Source organism: Micromys minutus (assembly GCF_963924665.1).
Source record: "Micromys minutus genome assembly, chromosome: 15".
Classification (NCBI taxonomy): Eukaryota; Metazoa; Chordata; class Mammalia; order Rodentia; family Muridae; genus Micromys; species Micromys minutus.
Window position 1 is genome coordinate 29,182,250 of NC_137984.1, and position 20,247 is coordinate 29,202,496.

General features: G+C 39.6%; 1 protein-coding gene across 2 annotated transcripts in view; it reads left to right on the forward strand.

Annotated features, from left to right (window-relative positions):
* The window catches only part of PHC3 (polyhomeotic homolog 3), a 75,475-nt gene that overhangs the window by 1,530 nt on the left and 53,698 nt on the right, over positions 1 to 20,247 (forward strand). For both annotated transcript variants that reach the window (XM_080929455.1, XM_080929456.1), the window contains exons 2-5: positions 2,075 to 2,237; positions 6,368 to 6,523; positions 10,013 to 10,090; positions 18,681 to 18,839. In XM_080929455.1, coding sequence (XP_080785581.1) covers positions 2,075 to 2,237; positions 6,368 to 6,523; positions 10,013 to 10,090; positions 18,681 to 18,839 — 556 coding nt within the window. The remainder of the gene's footprint in view (positions 1 to 2,074; positions 2,238 to 6,367; positions 6,524 to 10,012; positions 10,091 to 18,680; positions 18,840 to 20,247) is intronic.

The window sequence follows — 20,247 nt, forward strand, 5'->3', positions numbered from 1 at the left end:
ATGTACTTTGCTTATTGTACATAGGAAACTGAATAAGTTATATTCTACGCTCCCAAATTTTAGAGCAAATATGTGTGGAAAAATTTTTTTTGTAAAGATGTAAGAAGTTGCTTTTATTTGCTATTTTATTTCCTTAAGTGGACTAATCTGCTATTAAGCTAAACTTCTGTTACTAGAGTTAGTAAGGACAATGGTGTAGACTAATAAAAGCTACTGAGAATTGAAAAAATTGAATTAAATTTTTTTTTATCCCCCCTAAGATTGATTTTATTTTTAAATTTTATTGTGAGTACATTGTTCCTGTCTTCAGACACACTACAAGGCATCAGATTTCATTACAGATGGTTGTGAGCCACCATGTGGTTGCTGGGAATTGAACTCAGGACCTCTGGAAGAGCAGCCAGTGCTCTTAACGGCTGAGCCATCTCTCCAGCCCGAATTAAAATTTCTTATGTATAGGTAGCTGGGTATATGTGTGTGCATTTTGCCATGGTATGTGCTCAGTCCCTCGGAAGCCAGAAAAGGGCATTTGTTCCCCTGGGACTGGGTTTTGGAGGTTTGTGCGGGTGCTGGGCATCAAACCCAGGTCCTCTGCGGGAACAACCAAGTGCCCTTAACCGTCTGAACCATCTCTCCAGCCCCACTAACATGTTAGGATCTTATTTTTAATTTTGTTTCTTATTTATTTATTTGAGACAAGGCTGTTGTGCACCCCAGGCTGGCCTCTCTTAATATGTAGCCAAGGATGTTCTTACTCAAGTGCTGGAATTACATGTGTGCCACCATAACCAGGCCTACTAAGACTTTGTTTTAAAAAACTATATGACAACTACAGTTAAACTAGGAAGCTAGTCCTTAGAAATCTTCTAAGGATTACTTTGAGGGGTGGAGAGATGGCTCAGGAGTTAGGTGCATTTGTTCTTGCAGAGAACCTGGGTTCAATTCCTTGCACCCACATGGTAGCTCAGAACTGTCCGTAACCCCAAATGCATGGCACACAGGTACATACGCACATACATTCTCTAGCCACCCCCCCCCCCCCCGTATACCCAAGAACACAAAAATAAGCAAAGAACTCTGATAATGCTTAAGCCCCACCCCCTTCATATTCTTTCACTACTTTATCTTTTGGTTTCAAATTTCTCTTTTTAATTGAAAATATTTTGTCATACAACATATTTTGATTATTTTTCTTTTCTGCTACAATTTCTCCCTGCTTCTCCCCACCTCCCTACCTACCCAACTTTAAGTCTGTTTCTCTCTTTTTTTTAAACAAGTAAACATAAAAGCAAAAAAAAAAAAAAAAAAAAAAAAACCAAAAACCAAAAATACTTCAGAAGTACCTGAGTGGTGGTGGTAATGGCTCCTGCCTTTAATCTCAGGAAGCAGAGGCAGGCAGATTTCTGAGTTTGAGGCCAGCCTGGTCTACAGAGCAAGTTCCAGGACAGCCAGGGCTACATAGAGGAAACCCTGTCTTGAAGAGAAGAAAAAAAAAAAGAGAGAATCCCAGAAACACCCCCTCCCCGGAAAACCTCATTAAAAACAAAAAAAATCCAAATAAATAAGCAAAAGACTAATTCTAGACAAAAATTGTCAAAAACAAAGGAAAATGAGCCCCCCAAAAGAAAATCCCCAGAAATACTATTGAGTTCATTTCCTGTTGGCTAACTATTTCTAAGTGTGGGAGCTGCCCTGAAGTGTGGGTTGAGGTAGCCAGTGATTTTTCCCCATTGCTGATGGGCATCAGTTGCAGATAGCTTCTTGGTAGGAATAGGACCCCATGTTCACTCTTGCATTGTCTCTTTTCAATAATGCAAACATAAGCTTCAATCTAGGCTGCATCTCAGTCACTGTTCTGAGTCATTTGAATTCAGGTTCACAGATAGTAACTATCAAATCTTCTGTACTTAAGGGAAGTGTTTCTCTTGTTTGCTGACTAGTGCTAGCTTTATTTTATTGAGGCCTAAAGGAAGGCCTTAACTGATCGCTTTCTTTTTTTTTTTTAATAGTGAGTATTGATTAAAGCTCATAGGTAGTGGTTTCTCCAGTACTGATCGTTTGTGTTATCTACCAGATTTAAGGACCACAGTACAGCTATGGATAGTGAGCCAAGCTCCGGAACGTCTGTGTCAACAACAGCCAGCAGCACCACCACCACCACCATCACTACATCCTCCTCCCGAATGCAGCAGCCACAGATCTCTGTCTACAGTGGGTCGGACCGACATGCTGTTCAGGTATTTCAGCCATACACAGGGAGGCTTAAGGCCAAAGATGGCATACTGTTTTGTGCCCAAGTCAGCTGTATGAGTTGATTCATATCCTTGGATAGTAGGATTTTTAAGAGTTCAGGCTGGGAGTGTAGCTCGGTGGTTGAGTGTTTGTTAGTCTGTGTTTGATCTTCAGCATTGCGAAAAATCAAGTAGAAGAAAGAAAGCATTGATTTTTGAAAAAAACCAAAAAAGTTTTATAATAATTGTACTATTTAGAGGGCTCACATTTGTTAACAGGCTTGTAAGATTATGTGTCAGGAAAATTATAACTGAATACCCCTAAATGCAGTTCTAAGTGAAGACATTGCTGGTGGCATATTTAGAACAGCTGCTTTTCTGACTTACTTTATATTCGAGTCAACATATACATTACAGAGAACTTTTCATGTTCGGGTGGTATAAGAACAGGACACAGGAATGTTCTACCATCTCTTGGGATAGAGGGAACAGTTCCACAGATTTTCAGTATAGTTACTTAGTTGAGAAAGTAAAGTTATTTAGTTGAACTTTATAACAATAGAGACTATGGTCTTTTTTGGATGGACAGGAGTGTTGCCATCTGACCGGTTCTTTGTTTGAATTCTGTTGTCATTCTTCTTTGTATCTGTGTACCCTTGGGGGAAAGACATAATCATCTCCCTGAGTCCCAGGAAACAGTAAAATGTGGATAACACAGTGTACTTTGATCAGTTACTAAGAGAATTAAAAGAAGGGTCTAGAACTGTGTGGGAGACATTACAGGTCTCTATAAAAGATAGTAGATCCCTTGAACAATTTTTATGTGCCAGGCACATTTAATGAATGCTTTCTTTGTATAGATTATTTTGTTTAATCCTCCCAGACCTTTATACAGTAGGAATTTTACAAATAGGAAAACTAGTGTTTTAAAAAAGCTAAATAATATTTCCAAACTCACATTGCTGGTAGGTTTTCTGATGTCACTTCTGCCAGTGACTCCTCGAGTTCTTGGTTCTGTATGCTTGCGATTTTCCTTCATTTTTCTAGGATTCTCAGTTCTTATAATTGCATTTTTGCTTTTTTTTTTTTTTTTTTTTTTTTTGAAACAGGATTTTTCTGTGTAGGCCTGGTTGTCTTGGACCTTGCTCTGTTGACCAGGCTGGCCTTGAACTCAGAGATTGGCTCACCTCTGCCTTTAATTTCAAGTGCTGACACTAAAGGTGTGCACCACTACCTCCAGGCTTGTAATTGCACTTTTAAAGTTTTTTTTTAAATGATTTATTTATTTTTATTAAACGTACATTGATTTTTCTGTTTACACGCATGTCTCTGTGAGGCTGACAGAGCCCCTGGAACTGGAATTACACAGTTGTGAGCTGCTATGTGGGTGCTGGGAACTGAACCTGGGTACTTTGGAAGAGTAGCCAGTGCTCTTAACTACTGAGCCATCTCTCCAGCCCTCCTTCATGCTGTGTTACCCTCATCCCTGTGCTTTGTTTCTCCATGGTAGATACTCAGTGTAAAATCTATGTACCTCTTCTGTGGTTTGGTTTACTTCTGAAGTCACTGTGGAGAACTCCTGGAGACCTTGTTAACGCAGCAGAAATACAGACTTGAATGCACAGGAAGAAAGTTCTTGAAGAACATACAGATAGTATGTTTGACTCTGCCATTTATTTCCACTTTCACTGATGCTGGATGAACTAAAAATATGATGTCACTAGAGACATTGTAAATATCGATGTCTCATAAGAATGTGATGTCACTAGAGACATCGCAGGCACAGATATGTCTCATAAGAAGCCCAAGCCCTAGTTATCACAGGCCATCAAATTCTCCCATTTAAAGTATTTTCAAAGTTGTAGTCATTGACCCATTTAACTTTCAAGCTTTCCTTTTTAGTCATGTGGATTTTCTTTACCCTGGTTTCAATCGAGAACCAGATGAGAATGCTATATTGTGCCGCTAGGCAGTTATTTCTGAGCCAGGCATCTGGTAGAGAATAGGAGATCCTGCTGACACAGGAAACTACTGCACTGACAGAAAGGCCTCCAGTCCATGATGGGCCTGTTGTGGGGTGTTTAGAGTTTTGCTCTGGAATTAGAAGATCATAGATGGATTTATCTGACCCAAGAGGAACAGTGTGGCCCTGAGTCACTCAGTCTTCCATCCATTGTCTTCTGCTGTGAGGAGTCAACTGGGGCTCTGGGGAGAGTTCGCAGCAGGAATTCTGTGGCTGGACAGAGGTAGAAACATGTGAGAGTGAGCAGTAACTCACAGGAGCCATGGCTTTGTCAGTGTCCTGACTTATTATGGGGCATTATACTACCCCCTTAGAATGTTCACAGCTCCGCTGTGAGGCTGAGATTAGCATTCTGTGCGGCTAGAGTCACAGTGGCATGCTGAAGCACTTTGGCTTGTTTTGAACAGATGGAGGGAGGATTTTTCTGTTGTTTTTTTTTTAGAAATCTTGATTTCTCTCATTAGACTTAGATTTTATATCTATTAATAATTACTCACCATAATAATGATTTTCGAGTTTATTTAAAAATTACTCTATTTAATTAAAAAAAATTTGGATTTATTTGTGTGTTTTGCTTGCATAATGTGTGAGGCAAGTGCATGCAGTATCCATGAAGGCCAGCAGAGGGCGTCTAGTCCTCTAGAACTGGAGCTATGGATGGTTGTAAGCCACCACGTGGGTGCTAGGAACTGAATCCTGGTCCTCTGGAAGAACAAGTGTTCAAAACAGCTGAGCCAGCTCTTGAGTCCTATATAAATATATATTTTAACGTGCTTTTGCTTGCCTATATGTCTGTGTACCTGTGTGTGCTGCTTGACTGCAGAGGTCAGAAGATAGCACCGATGCCCTGGAACTGCAGTTCTATGCAGTGGGGAACTGCCATACGGGTGCTGGAACCATGCTCAGGTCCTTGGCCAACTCTCCCTCTCTAGGAGTTTATTTCTCTACAGTCCTGGAGCTGGCAAGGCAGCTCAGCAAGTAAACACGTTCGTCTTCCAGGCTGGCAATCTGAGTTTGAGTTCCCATAGTCCACATGGTGGAAGGAGAGAACCAACTCCTCAGAGGTGTCTTCTGACCTCACACACACGTTCGTGCTATACCAGTACACAAATAAATAAATAAAATTTAAAAATGGTTAAGAGTAGTCCTATGGGGAAACAAAGAATCAAATATTTTTTAGAAATTGAAAAATTACTGAGTCATTTTCAAGAGAAATATCTCTTTAGTTTTATATAATGTTTAGTATATTACTCATTGTAGAACTTTCAGACATATGTAGGAAAATAAACTTTTCAGACAAACCAGACATTAACAGTCATCTTCAATATCCTCGCCTCCTACATAGCATCTTATTCAAAATGATTTTCTTCACCTGGTGATGTATTTGGTATTTACTGTATAGCTTAAAAAGTGCATCATATGATACAATAGTCACTACATACACCTGCAGCAATTTACATTCAGTTTAAGATTCAAGTCAGTTTAAAGTTAAAACCCATTTCTTTACCTTGGACATCTGTATGCGCTAGATTTGTGGCTGGTGGTCATTGCATTTGTCTGTATTACCGTTTGTAATAGGTGCATGGTGAAACTACAATGACATCTACCAAGCTGTACACAGAAAGGCTACACAACTTCACTACTGGTGTAGGAAGGTCTATTTTCCTATTCAGTAAGAATATTTTTCTGAATCTTTGTCCATCTAAAAGTTTTGAGTTACTGTATCCCTTTAATTGGTAAGGCTTTTTTTTTTTTTTTTTTTTTTTTTTTTGATTACTAAGGAGAGCTGAGATTTCTTTACATATTTGTCCTGTTCTATTTTAAGTGAATGATCTGGGCAATTTAATTTATATTAGGTTGTATGTTTTATATAACAGTGCATTATTATTGCATAATGAGCAATAGGTAAATGTGTCAATAAGCTTAATGGCATTGACTGCTAAAGTAGTAAAAACTTAAACAGCTCCTTTTTATACTCAAGTTTATGGTTACCTTCATGGTTGGTGTGGAGTTAAAATGGTAGAGCTGAGCTTAGCACGCGTACAGCCTCAGCACCAGAGGGAGAAAAGGCAGTTTTCAGGTGATGGTTTGACATAAGCTCTCCTCATCACAGGTAATTCAGCAGGCCTTGCATCGCCCCCCCAGCTCGGCGGCTCAGTACCTGCAGCAGATGTACGCGGCTCAGCAGCAGCACCTGATGCTGCACACGGCTGCTCTACAGCAGCAGCATCTGAGCAGCTCCCAGCTCCAGAGCCTCGCGGCTGTCCAGGTGAGAGCGGGTGGGCAGTGTGCTAGACAGGGGCTGCCGGAAGTCTGCAGGCAGTGTCCTGTCCTTGCTGTCTCTGAGGAGATGGGCTCATAGGCTGACACAAGTTCACTGGGAGGAGAGTAGACATGCTGGTGTGTGCTCCTTATTTCAGTTGGGTAATTGCTCTGTATGTGGTGTACTTCTGTCTCCAAAGTTTTAGGTACAACATTGAATACTTAAGGTTACATGGATTACATTGTTTAAAGCAAAAGTGAGTGTTTTCTTATATGGGTAGTGTATATTCATAAAGAACAGCAAGTGAGATAAAATTCCAAGTGATGGATGAGGTACAGTTGTTCATTCTTCTATGCCTGCCAACTCCTGAGTTCTAGAGGTGCCACATGGCAGCACACAGGTGTGTGTGTGTGTGTGTGTGTGTGTGTGTGTACCTTTCTAAAATCTGAAATTAGTCCTATCAGTAACTTAATTTTATGATTGACATTTTTGTGAACTTTCATCTTAAATCTGACCAGAAAAATAATCTTAATTTGCAGAACCTGAAAAAAAAAGGTGTTTCTGTTATTTATAGATACCAGCTCTTGCTTCTTTTCAATAGTATACTATTTGTTTTTTGTCTGTTTATTTGTTTATTTATTTAAGAAAGATGGGTCTTCTTATTAGCTCTAACTAGAAGTCACTATCTAGACCAGGCTGGCCTCAGTTTCATGGAGATTCACCTGTTTCTGCCTTTCAAATTCTGGAATTAGAGGTGTGTACCAATATGCCAACTTCAATATTGAATTAAAAATATTTTAAGTAACAGTTGTGTTTATGATTTAAGGAAATGGAAATTCACTCATTGGCTCAAGTTTCAGCCCTGGCTGTCCTGGAACTCACTCTGTAGACCAGGCTGGCCTCAAACTAGATCTGCCTGTCTTATTAATGGTTTTGATGTGTGTGATTACACACGAGTGTGTGAATGTGTGTCCCCATGTGTGCACATGTGGAGGCCAGGGCAGATGCCAGTGTCTTTTCTCTGCAACTGTCCCTTGGAATTGCCTTGAAAACAGGGTCTGTCAGGAGCCAGAAGCTCACTGATGTGCTGGGCTTGCAGGATCTTCCTGTCTTTGTCCTTCACTGCTAGGCTTAATGTGAAGCTGTGCATGGCTTTCATACGGAATGCTAGGGATTCAAGGTCTCTGTGCTCAGGTGTACAGAGCCACCTCCCCTGCTTAGTTTCGTTTTCTTGATGGAGTAGGCAGCCTGACTTCAAAGGTAATGTTCTAGTGAGACTGAGGGTGAGCTGTTTTGTTGTGGTAATAATTAATCTCAACCGGGGATTTCTACCCTGCCTTAGATCATTCAGTTCCCATCAGAGACAAAACCTCTATACTTATGCTAGGCTGTAATCGGCCCTGGACTTGGACAGGTATCTACCCTTTGTGCTGTTGTATCTACTTCCTTGCCAATAACTCTGAGCTACGACTTGGCTAGCCCTTTTTGCCAAGTTTTCACAATTCACCTACCCGGTGGCACCTTCTCTCTCTCCTTTTCCCTCCTCTCCTGGTCTTACCTCTGACCCCAACCATGGGAACGGAAACCTTGCTACTTCTGCCCAGGTATAGGCATTTTTATTCAATCAAAAGTTTTAAATTAAGGCAAGGCTACATAGTATCTCATGTGTAATAAAAATTTCTTCATCCCTGGGGGCAACCAAAACTTGGGGGCCAGTGTTTAGCATTACAATACAACAGACCAAACCTCCACATTGTTTTTACATTCTGGACAATGATTTACCATTGTCATATTTTTTTTTTTTTGTCTTGTTACTTTAAGTTTTTGGGATAGGATCTCCTGGCTATCCAGGAACTCACTCTATAGACCAGACCGGCCTTGAACTCACAGAGATCCGCCTGCCTCTACCTCCAGAGTGCTGGGATTTAAAGTTATATGTTACCATCACCCAGCATATTTTTTTTTGTTTTGAATGAATGAGTTTATTAAATACATAGCAATTGGAAGCAAAATAATAAATTAATAGAAAGAAAAACATCATATCAGGTGGTCAAAACAGACAGCAGTCCAAGCCCCATTGAGCTAGTCAGTTGGAGTTCCTAATGGGTATCCCGGATGTCCCCTCAGGCAAGGCTTCTAAATGCCAGCACAAATAACCACAGAAAAGCTTGCCATCAGAGCTGGGTCTTGCAAACATCCAGCAGGAACCCTGCTGGGAAAGCCCTGTTAAGGCAGCTAGCTGTTATTTCCAGTGGACATGCCCAGTCGAAGCGGAGTATCCCTTTGGGTGAAGCTTCCAAGTCATAGAATGTATAGCGATGTCTAGAGATAAAATTATCAAATTGGCACTTAAAGCCTCCAGCAAAAACCCATCGAAGTGAGACAGTTGTCTAGAGTTTTCAAGTGAGCTTTCTCTGCATGGTTGAGCTCCATCCCTACACTCCCCTCAAGGCTGAACTTTCAGCGTTTCCCCTTTCATTTTATTATTTACTTTCTTAAAGGTTTTATTTTTTATTTTTGTGTACGCATGTTTGTTTGTATGCACACCTGTGTGCTGGTGCCTGTGGGGGCCAGAAGAGAGCACTGGATCTCCTGGAGCTGTGATCGCAAGCAGTTGTGAGCCACTTGCCATGAGTGCTGGGAATCCAACTTAACCACTGAGCCATCTTTCCAGCTCCGTGCAGGTGCCTGTATTTCATGGGCTAGACAATAAAAATATCAGATGGAGATGGTTTATCTTCTAGCTGTTTTCCAGGACATGATGTTTTTATCCTTGGACAATTCTGCTTTATCCTGTGTGTCACAGAGCTAGTGGGGTCTAGCACATTCCCAGGCAAGAGGTCTCAGTGGACACTTGACAAAATAAAGGTGCTTGGAGTTGAGGTTTGTGGGGCCAATCCCACTTCTACTAGTGAACTCTGATAACGTGACAGTTTACCAATGTAACTGCATTCTGAGAGTTCAGCTAATGTAATAAGACTGGGGTCAGTGAGATGGCTCAGGGTGAAGGCACCTGCTGCTAAGTGTGCCAACAAATCTGATGAACTGAGTTTGATCCCTGGGACCCACATGTGTTCAGTGAAGGGCTCGCATATAGTAACAAAAAGCAAATATATATATAGGAATGTAGACAGAAGAGTAGCCAGTTCGGGGGAGGGGAGGGCTTTATTTTAAACGTTTTCAGCTTTGTTTTTTCTTAAAAAAAAAAAAAAAAAAAAAAGAGGCCAGGATCAAGCCATGCTGACTATACAGTGATTTGTTCCATAAATAGACGTTAGAATTTTTATTGTACTTTTATATTATTGTGGCTCAAAAAAAGTGGTTTTGTTTTTGTTTTTTCTCCCTGCCATGTTTTCTATTGACTGTCAAGCACTCAAAACAGAAGGGAGATAAAGATGTTTGGCAACACACTGTCTCTGTCAAGGTTCTGGTCACTCAGGGAAGTTCTCACTGCAATGCTTTTACAGACATATTACAATAGTTCTGTTATTTTAGGCCAGTCTGTCCAGCGGAAGACCATCTACATCCCCCACAGGCAGTGTCACACAGCAGTCAAGTATGTCCCAGACCTCTGTAAGTATACCCACATCTCTCCTGGTTTAAGCATGGCAATTGCTGTTTCCAAACGTAAACTTGGTATTCATAAAGCTGCTGTTCACTTAGTGAGTGCCTGGAAGTGGGAGGAATTAAACTTGTAAAAATCTGAGGTTTTCAAAAGTCTTATTTTTATTTTTATTATGTGTTTGTTTGTGCTATGCAGGTTTTTAAAATCTTTTAAAAATTTTATTTATCTGTATTTTGTGTGCACTGGTGTTTTGCCTGCATGTCTCTGTGAGAATGTCAGAGCTTGATATTACAGACAGTTGTGAGCTGCCATGTGGTTGCTGGGATTTGAGCCCCACTCTTCTGGAAGAGCAGTTAGTGTGACCTTAACCACTGAGCCATCTCTCCAGCCCGTATATGTAGATTTAAGGAGGCTGGAGACATCAAATCCCAGGCTGGAATTAAAGTTATAGGTGGTTAAAAGCAGCCCATTGTAGATGTTGGGAATTGGATTCAGTTTTCTGCAAGATCAGTCCATCCAGCCATTGAGTTGTCTTTCTAGCTCTTGGAAATCCAAAGGTTATTAAAGCCTTTTTGTATTCTTCCACATCTTTCCCACTGACTATGTTTAATGTTTTGTGATTCCTAATTCTTTCTTAGTTTCAGAATTTAATGAAGCCTGAAGTACTGAAAAGTATGTTATGTCTTAAAAAACAGTAAACAATAAAGTATACACACACACACACACACACACACACACAAACATACACACAAGTACACATATATGCAAAGCAAAGAAAGATACTTTTGAGTATTTTGTACTTTGGGACAAATTTGCAAGTTTCCATTTGAGACAGGGGTTGTTTATTTTGAGAACGAAGTAAAAGAAAGCCATTTTTTCTGTATTGGGTGGTGGTTTGAATAGGTATGGCCTCCAAAGACTCATGTGTTTGAAGGCTTGGCCCATAGGGAGTGGCACTGCTAAGAGGTGTGGCCTTGTTGGAGGATGCTTGTTACTGTGGAGGTGGGCTTTGAGGTTTCATATATGCTAGGCCTAGTGGGGCAGTCTCCTGTAGCCTGTGGATCATGATGTGTACTTAGACCTTCTCCAGCACCGTGTCTGCCTGCGTGCTGCCATACTTTCTGTTATGATGATAATGGACTGAACCTCTCAACCTGCAAGGCAGCCCCAGTTAAATGTTTCTCTTTATTGGAGTTGCTATGGTCATGGTGTCTCTTCACAGCTGTAGAAATCCCAATGAACACAGTGTATCATCCAGAAACTAGGTCATAGGACACCATCTCTAGGAACAGACCATAAACTCCAGACTAAGACCATAAAGCCCCCTCCCCAAAATTTTGTACTAATTTTTTAGATAAAAGAAATCTATATAGACATGTTGACACATGTCAATTTTTTAGTTTGATATAATTCAAATTAAAACAGTAATAAAATATTCTGTATATTGTCTACTCAGGTTCACTAATTTTGCTTGTGTACACAACATTGTCTTTCTCTGTATACACACATTTGTTGAACTATTTAGAAGTCAGTCAAGGTATATTCCTAAATACTTTAATATATTTTCTAAGAACATAGTCATTTTTTATGAAGTCACAGGAAAGCTATTAAATTCTACAAGTTTAATCAGTGCAATGCAAGTCATTCTTAAACTTTTAAGCAAAAATATGGGCGAGCCAGATAGCTCTCTGTTGTCAGGAGCTGTCGGGCTGGCATTAGAGGACATAGCATCCCTAACCTCTACCAGCTAGGTAATCGCAGTATCCTGTGGTTTCCTTCTTTCCAACATAACTGGAAATGTCTCCTGGTTGGCAAACATTCTTCATTCAAAAACCATTGAGTTTCCCTAAGAAAGTTCTTTTAGTTAGTTTTTTTCTGGTCTAAGGTGGTATTACTAATTTCATACTTTGTGAAGTTAACTCCAGTGAAATACAGTCTGTAGGTTTTATGAAGTTGAAGATGATCTTGTATTCACCTAAAGGTGTGTGTTTGCTAAAGTATGAGCTTTAGACACATATACTTAGTTTTCTGGAGAGTTCATTCTGTGGTTAAGGGCACTTGTTGCTCTTGCAGAGGACCTGGCCAACTTTGGTTCCCAGCACCCACTTGATGGCTTGCAGCTGTCTCTATCTCTAGTCTAGAGATCTGATGCCATCTTTTGATCTTCCTGGGTTCCAGGCAGAATGCTCCTATACATAAAATAATTAAAAGTTACATTATGAAAGTATCTGGGGGTATGAAATTACTCTCACTCAGTCTGAATGAAAGGACTTAATGTCATATAGCTTTAATTGTAGACACTGAAGTTATGACTATTGAACATTGGGGTAACTTTAGGGCACAGGCAGGTACTCTCTGCATGTTTTCTTTCAGGAAGTTAAAAAGGTTTCATTTAAAAATATTTTTTTCTTTATGATTTTATGTGTAAGGTACTCAGAGAAGCTGTAATTTTAAGTGACTATGTTTTTTAAGTGGCATAACTAAAACTACCTGTCCTGAGCACTGTTCCGTGGAGCACACCAGAACTGCCAGTGGCTGGTTGACTGAGGTTGACTGAGAGAAGCATTAAGGGAGAACAGATATCTGGTAAAAAGACGACAGTCTGCCATGTTTATTTTATTTACTGTTCTGGGTAGCCAGTTGTTCCACAAGTGATTTCACCAGAAGGATGGCTAAAGTGGTTAACAAAATTCAAGTCAATAGTAGAGAAATCTCTAGGTAGTAATAATAAGAATGAATTATTAGGTGGCAGTCTGCTCATTTTTGGAGAATCCCTACCCACTTTTGGCTTTTGAGTCAGGTCTCATCCTGTTTCCCAGTCCTAAGAGCACAGGTATGAGCTACCAAATTTGGTTGTTTTAGTTACTTTAAGAGATTCTTAGATAATAATGAAGCCATGTGCCAGGATTTACTCCTGCCTAGATAAGTGAAAATATAGCCGAGGAATGAATATTATGTGAATCTTTAGTAAGTCTAGTCACATGGCCAAGGAAACGGTGCTGCTGAGGGAGTGAAGTGTTACTGAAGCGTAGGTGTGGAGCAGGTGCAGCATTCGACACTGTCCCTGCTTTGGTACAGAGCACTGAACTTTAGACTGTGTTTACTCATTCCTGTGCTAGCTTTATGATCATTTGTAAAAGTAATTGCTACTGAGCCTAGAGATTGGTTTCTTTAGCACTTCGGTTGACCAGGGCCAAGATTTAATTAAATTTGGATTGCTAAAATGAAAATTAAATTAATAGTAAACTCTACTGCCAGAAAGAATTAAAACCAACAAAATAGAAGTAAATTTGTACTTATGTTAAAATGGTTTACATTTCTAAAATGCAATAGGTTCTTTATTCATAGAATGATGAATATTATCATTCACAAGATAATTCAGAATTTTATTTGTTTGAGACAAGGCCTTTAGCTCAGGCTGGTCTTTGTCATTTGGCTGAGGAAGACCTTGAGTTCCTAGTCCTCCTGCTTCCCCTTTTAAAAGAAAAGACAGAGCTTGGAGTAGCTGAATGGTAATACTTGGCTAATATACTTGAGGACCTGTGTTCAGTCCCTAGGAACCACCACCCCAAACCAAAAATGTTTTGGATCAAATCTCCATTTATGGGAGCTGGGGAGATGTTTCAGTAGTTAAGAGGACTTGCTGCACATATGTATAATTAAAAAGAAATTTTTTTTCTTACTGAAAAAAATTTAATACTCCATACATAGTGTCTTTTTTTAACCTGTGTCTTGAGGCAAATCAGTTCCCAAATTTTCTGAGGAACCACCATGTTGGTTTCCAAAGTGGCTTTACAAATTTACACCCCTACCAGCAGTGGAGGAGTGTTTACCTTGCTCTACATCCTCACAAGCATGAGCTGTAATTATTGTATTATGATCTTAGGCAATCTGACAGATGTAAGATGAAATCTCAAAGTAGTTTTAATGTGCATTTCCCTGGTGGCTAAGGATGTTAAACATTTCTTTTTAAGTTTTTGAGAATTTATAGAATCTCACTTGAGATTCTATAGAAAATTCTCTGTTTGGATCTATACCCCATTTTAGGCATCTAGTTTCTTGAGTTCTTTATATAGTTTAGATAGTAGTTCTTTATTGGATGTGGAGTTAGGAAAAATCTTTTCCCATTCTGTGGGCTGCTGTTTTGTTCAGTTGACAGTGTCCTTTGCCTTGCATTCAGTTTCTCGAGGTCCCAGTTATTAATTATTGATCTTAGTGCCTGAGCTGTTGGTGTTCTGTTCAGAAGGTCTTTCATGTGCCGGTGTGTTCAAGACTATTCCACAATTTCTCTTCTATCAAGTTCAGTGTGTCTGGTTTTGATGTTGTTTGATTGTTTGTTTTGTATTTTAATGATTTATTTATTTTATATATGTGAGTACACTGTTGCTATCTTCGGACACACCAGAAGACAGCATTGAATCTTATTACAGATGGTTGTGAGCCACCATGTGGTTGCTGGGAATTGAAATCATGACCTCTGGAAGAACAGTCAGTGCTCTTAACCACTGAGCAATCTCTCCAGCCACTGTGTCTGGTTTTATGTTGAGGTCTTTGATCATGTTTTTTCCCTTTACAACTCCTCATAGACCCTGCAGCCACTTAACTTTATATTTTCTCCCCCCCACCAAATCCAAATCAAACAAACAACCCCTTCAAAACAAGAAATTAAAAAAAATCACAAAAATGAAGATCAAACAAGAAAAAGACCATTAATACAAAAAAAATTTACCAAAACAAAGGAAAATGAAACAAAAAGTCCATAGAACTGTGATTGAGTTCCTTTGTCGGTTGGGTACTCTAGAGCATGGGGGTCTGCTGTTGGCCAGGTACTCCTGGGCATGAGGATCTGATGCCTTCTTTTGGCTTTTGTAGGCACTGGGCAGACTTGCAGTCCCCTTCCTCCATATATATATGTAATTAAAAACTCTTTTAAAAGACTATAAGTTATGAGAATGCCCAGTGGTATCACTGCTATGATGATGTATTGGATTGCATGCATGTGGGTTTTCATGTGAAATTCTGTAAGTGGCCAATGATTTAACTTAGGGCAAGCAAACCATTAAGTTGCATGTACCCCAAGCTTTTCTGATATTGTCTATTTAGACTTCTAGCTTTTTCTTCATCTGGATATACTACATTTAGATTAAAGAGAGAAGATTCAGTGAGTGATGATATGGTTTGAATTGTGTCTCCCCAAAATTTGTATGTTCAAAATCTATACTAGAAATAGATTTTGTAGTGAAGTGATTTAAAGTTAAATGAAGTCCTAAGGGTGGAGCCCTCCTATGGGAGTACTGATGTCTGTGGAAGAGAAAACGTTCTCAGTGATCTCTCCAGCATGAGAGGACGTAGGAGAAGGTAGTGAGCTGTTAGCCAGAAAGACACCCCACACTGGAAACTTGGGTTTGGACTTCTTTACTCCTCTCAGCTGTCAAAAATGAATATCTGTTTTTAAAGTTTATGGTGCTGGGAATTGAATGCAGGCCCTCCCACAGGCCGAGTAAAGCTCTGTCACTGAGCACAGGTCTGTCTTAAGTTTCTGTTGCTCAAGTTGTTGGGTTTTCTGCTGTGGCAGACTCAGACAGAAAAGGCTTTGCATCTTAAAGTTGCCCAGACAAATTAGTTTTAGAATTATTTAGTAATACTTGATTTGAAGAGAGGATTTGTTAAGCAGTTTGTACACTAGTGACTTAGATGTTAATTTATGACTCCTTGATGTTTTTAAAATAGTTTACATGTATAATAAAAATGTGTGGCTTATGTTGCAGGATGAATGGTGTCAAGGATGAGCATCAGCTAGAATATGCAACAGTTTTTTGTTTTTTATTTTTTCTAGGACAGGATTTCTTTGTGTAGCCCTAGCTCTCCTAGAACTAGGTCTGCAGACCAGGCTGGCCTGTCTCAATTTCCCAACTGCTGGATTTAAAGGCATCCCCCACAAGAGCCTGTAATATAGTTAAAAGACCCAAAAAACAAAATCCTACTGTTGAAGATCATCTGTAAACAGAATTCTTTTAGGATACAACCCAATTACCTAAAATTAGGCAATAGAATAGGGTCTGAATCTGAGCTAATAATGAGATGTCGGAATGGTGGTTATGGGAAGGGAGACAGTGTTTTATTGTTAAGCATCATGCCGATTGCCCTGAGGGTGTACACAAGTCACAGACCCTTCCTTCGTGGACAGTCTATTCCTTTGAGTAATTAACCCAGACACAGCAAGTGTCTTAAGAGCATGTAGTCATGTGGTAGTTGACTTCCTTTCCATACTGGTGTGGTGGTGAGCAGGAGAGAACTTGAGGGATTGTAACACATACATTAGTTTTATATGGGGTGTTAGTTAGTTTTTAGGAAAAAAGTTTTTAGAGAGCATTTTGAAAAAGCTATTTCATGCATCCATTGTTGTGTTGGATTCTGTGTTAGTCTTCCACCCTCACAGGGAAAGTGTGTTTCAGTACTTTTGTGTGTGTGCACTTGTTCGCATGTGGAAGACTGATGTCCATGTAGGGTGTCTGCTGAGGTCATACTGCATTTTAGCTTTTGAGACAGGGTTACTAATTGAACCTAGAGCCCCTTGTCTGCTTCGGAGTGGCCATTCAGCAAGTCTAGGGATCCTTGTGTCTCTGCCTTCCTAGTGCTACTGTGCCCCCCGCCCCTCTTTATGTTGGCACTGGTACTAAGGTCAGGTCCTCCTCCTGTGGGATGAGCACTCCGCTGACAGAACCATTTCTCCAGCCCATGTAAAGAACTTTTTAATGCTGATGTGTTGTCAGGCACTGTATTGGGTACCAACCATTGAAAGAAAACAGATTTTAGAATGCACTGAGGATGAATAAAGACAAGTAAATAGTCATAGGACATTATGGTAACCGCTCTGTCTGCTGGAAGACTTTCTGATGGCTTACTTGTGGCGAGACATTGGTGATAAACTTGACCTTAGTATGCCTGAAATTTTCTACTTCATAGCTTTTATAATTATTTTAACAAGAATCTGATATCCTTGGTCTCAGGAAAGCAATTTTATGTGCAGATACTTGAAGTTGATGTTTCCCCTGCTGGAAGATTGCTGGAAAACCTGCTCTCCCATTGCATTCCAGCAAATGTATGAATTGAATTGTGTTAAAGAGCTATACAGGGAGTATGAATTTGGATTTTATATCCACCCATGGTAAACACCTGAAATTTTAATTGTTATAGGTGTCTTCCTCCAGCCTTCCAGTATGTCGGGAGAGTTATAACAGCATCCAAGCTGCCTCTTAGCTTCTTACAAATTTATTAGCCTTTTTCAGGGTCTTGTCTCAAAAAATAGGGGTTTCACTTCCAGCTTTACCGCAGAGCAGGCCAAATGTGGACCTTCCATTCGTGTAGGTGTCAAAGATGTAGAGGGCCTTGGTGGCAGCTTTTGCTTACTTCCTGGGTTTGAATTTCGTACTGCTACCTGGGCAGTCCCACCCCTGCTCCTTGGCTACTTTAACTCTACTCTCATCCTCATGCTGAGTTGGCATTGCAGTGTTTTTGAGCACATGGATGTGTATTCACTTCCTGAATCAGAAGTCTAATATTATTACATTTTATTTTCTGCTTTGTTCCACAAAAGAGATTTAAGGTGAGGTTGAGCTATAGTCTCTGTTTGAAATTATTAAGATGAATGATACATGAACATGGTGATGCGTTGGAAAGATGAAAAAGGGTATGTGTGCCTCTCTTCTCTGCTTCTCAACTTCCCCATTCCGTTTCCCCTTTACAGATCCAAGCAAGTTTCCAGTTTCTAATGTATTTTGCAGGGATTTCCTAGACTATACACTCGTCTTTACATTTTTGAGCTAGGATCTTATTATATAATAATTTGCAATAATCTCAGGCTATCCAGGAGCTTGAAGTATAGCCTAGCTTAGACTCACCATCAACTAACAATCCTCCTGCCTCAGCATTTCTTGTGCCACCCTCTCAGCCATTTAGTAATTTTTCCTTTTTGTTTAGACCACATGTCATGCACTCTAGCTTGGCCTAGAGCCTACTCCACAGCCACAGCTGGCACCTAACCCAGGAGACGCCTTTCTCAGCCTGCTGAGTGCTGGGTTAGGAGTCACCACATCGTCCTAATATTCAGGGTTTCCTCATCTGTTTGACAGGTAGCAATTATATTTTCTTCTGTTTTGAGAAAATACTGCACTAACTTTATGTTACACGTATGCTTTCTATATAGGAATGGATTATTTGTATTTTAATTTTTATTCACTTCAGAAGCTCCTTAAAATGTGAGTGTGAGAAAATAGTGTATTAAAATTAGAATTTTAAAGTTGTTTTCTCTGTAGCATATTAAAGTAATTGAACATTAGCCCTAATTTCAGGGAGATAGTAGTAATGGCATCTTAAGATGCTAGAAATCTTACTGAAATGTGGATATGTTAACAAGTTGTTCCAGTTACTAAGCAGTCTGTGGCGCTTTTCACTTATGTGCCCAAAGTAAAGGGTTCTGGCAAAGATCAGAGCCCTTCTTTGAGGCTTCTACTTTGAGTGCCTGCCTCAGCTTGGTGAGGCTGAGCAATACAGAGGCAAAACATGGAAACATCTGACCTGTTATGTTGTCCTCCTCAGATCAACCTCTCCACCTCTCCTACACCTGCTCAGCTGATGAACCGTTCCCAGGCTTCCAGCTCTACCAGCGGCAGTATTACCCAGCAGACTATGCTACTAGGGAGTACCTCTCCCACCCTAACGGCCAGCCAAGCTCAAATGTATCTCCGAGCCCAAATGGTAAGTTACAAGATACCAGCCTTTCAGTATCTAACTGCTGGAGACTTCAGTGTTTCTGGACTTGATGCAGTGAGGCATTTTTAATACTTAAGCAGTATTTATCAAGTGTGTGTATATATGCTCAGCCTTTGTACATTTATAAATGTGCATAAAACATTCACGTTGATTTAGTAGGCCTTTTTGGTAAAAATACTTTTTAATACCGAGTAACTGATTTTAAAAATTTTCTTGCCATCTCAACAACTGAAGTGCTTTTAATAATTTTATAGTTTTAGTACTTACAGTAATTTATAAAATCATTCTGCTGACACTGAAAATTTGAGGAAATTGTTGGAAATTTTAAAACCTTAGTTTTTAACTATTAGTAAAATTCTTGAATCTGGATTGTGTTTGACAGTTTTTCAGATAATCCATAGCTTTGGTTATTGTCTCAAATTCTGCAATGTTGTATTCTTATATGTAATTCAAATTTTTTATTAATATAGAAATGTTAATTGATTATTCTATAACTAGGTTCCTACCGATTTTCTGATTAAATTGTTGAACTTCTTTTAGGGAATGTAGACAAAGTTAGACAAATATTTTAGCATATGTATGTGTTTTTATATAAGTTATAAAATATTAGTTAATTTTGCAGTCCTAGAGATTGAACCCAGGGCTAGGCAGGCATCTTATTGATATCCTACATCTTCAGACTCCTTAAAAATGCAGGTTTCTGACCAATGAACTGAGTACACATCTGAGCCCAGGTCTTCATTTAGAGTTGGCTGGAAGTTTCCAGTGGTTTTTTGGTGGGAGTGGTGATGGGACACAGCTCTTACCCTTGTCCACGAATTGTGGGGTACGCATCACCTTTCTTTTGGGGTTACTTTTCTCCTTGAAATTGTCTTTAATGATATTGATTAAAATTAGGTTGAAACGTTTGTTTTTTTGTGATGATTTTGACCTTTAAAGTGATCAGTTTGCATAACTCATGGAGTATATTCCTTTAGGAGTGGAGTGATTTGAGACGGCATGCGCTGAATTAAGAAACTTTGTGGGTGAATTTACTTAGATTCAGTAAGTGAATAAAGAATTAAAGTGTAAAAGATCTAGAGGAAAGGAAGGAAAGGAGCAGTTGGGGGTAAATGTGACAGGAACAATGAATATGACCATAATGTATGTACACCCATGAAAATCACAGTGAAGCCATTACTGTATGTTAGTACCTACTAGTAAGTATTCAAATTAGAAAATATCCCAGGTCGATTTACTTTAAGTAGCAGGTGAGAAGCTCCCGGAGTGACTTTAGAATAGTGTCTCCTCACTCTGAAACTTGTCGTTATTGACTACATTCAGCCTGGCTGAGTAGATTGTATTGTCTTAGAAATTAATGATACTTGGACAGTAATAAAAGTCAGAAGTAAGA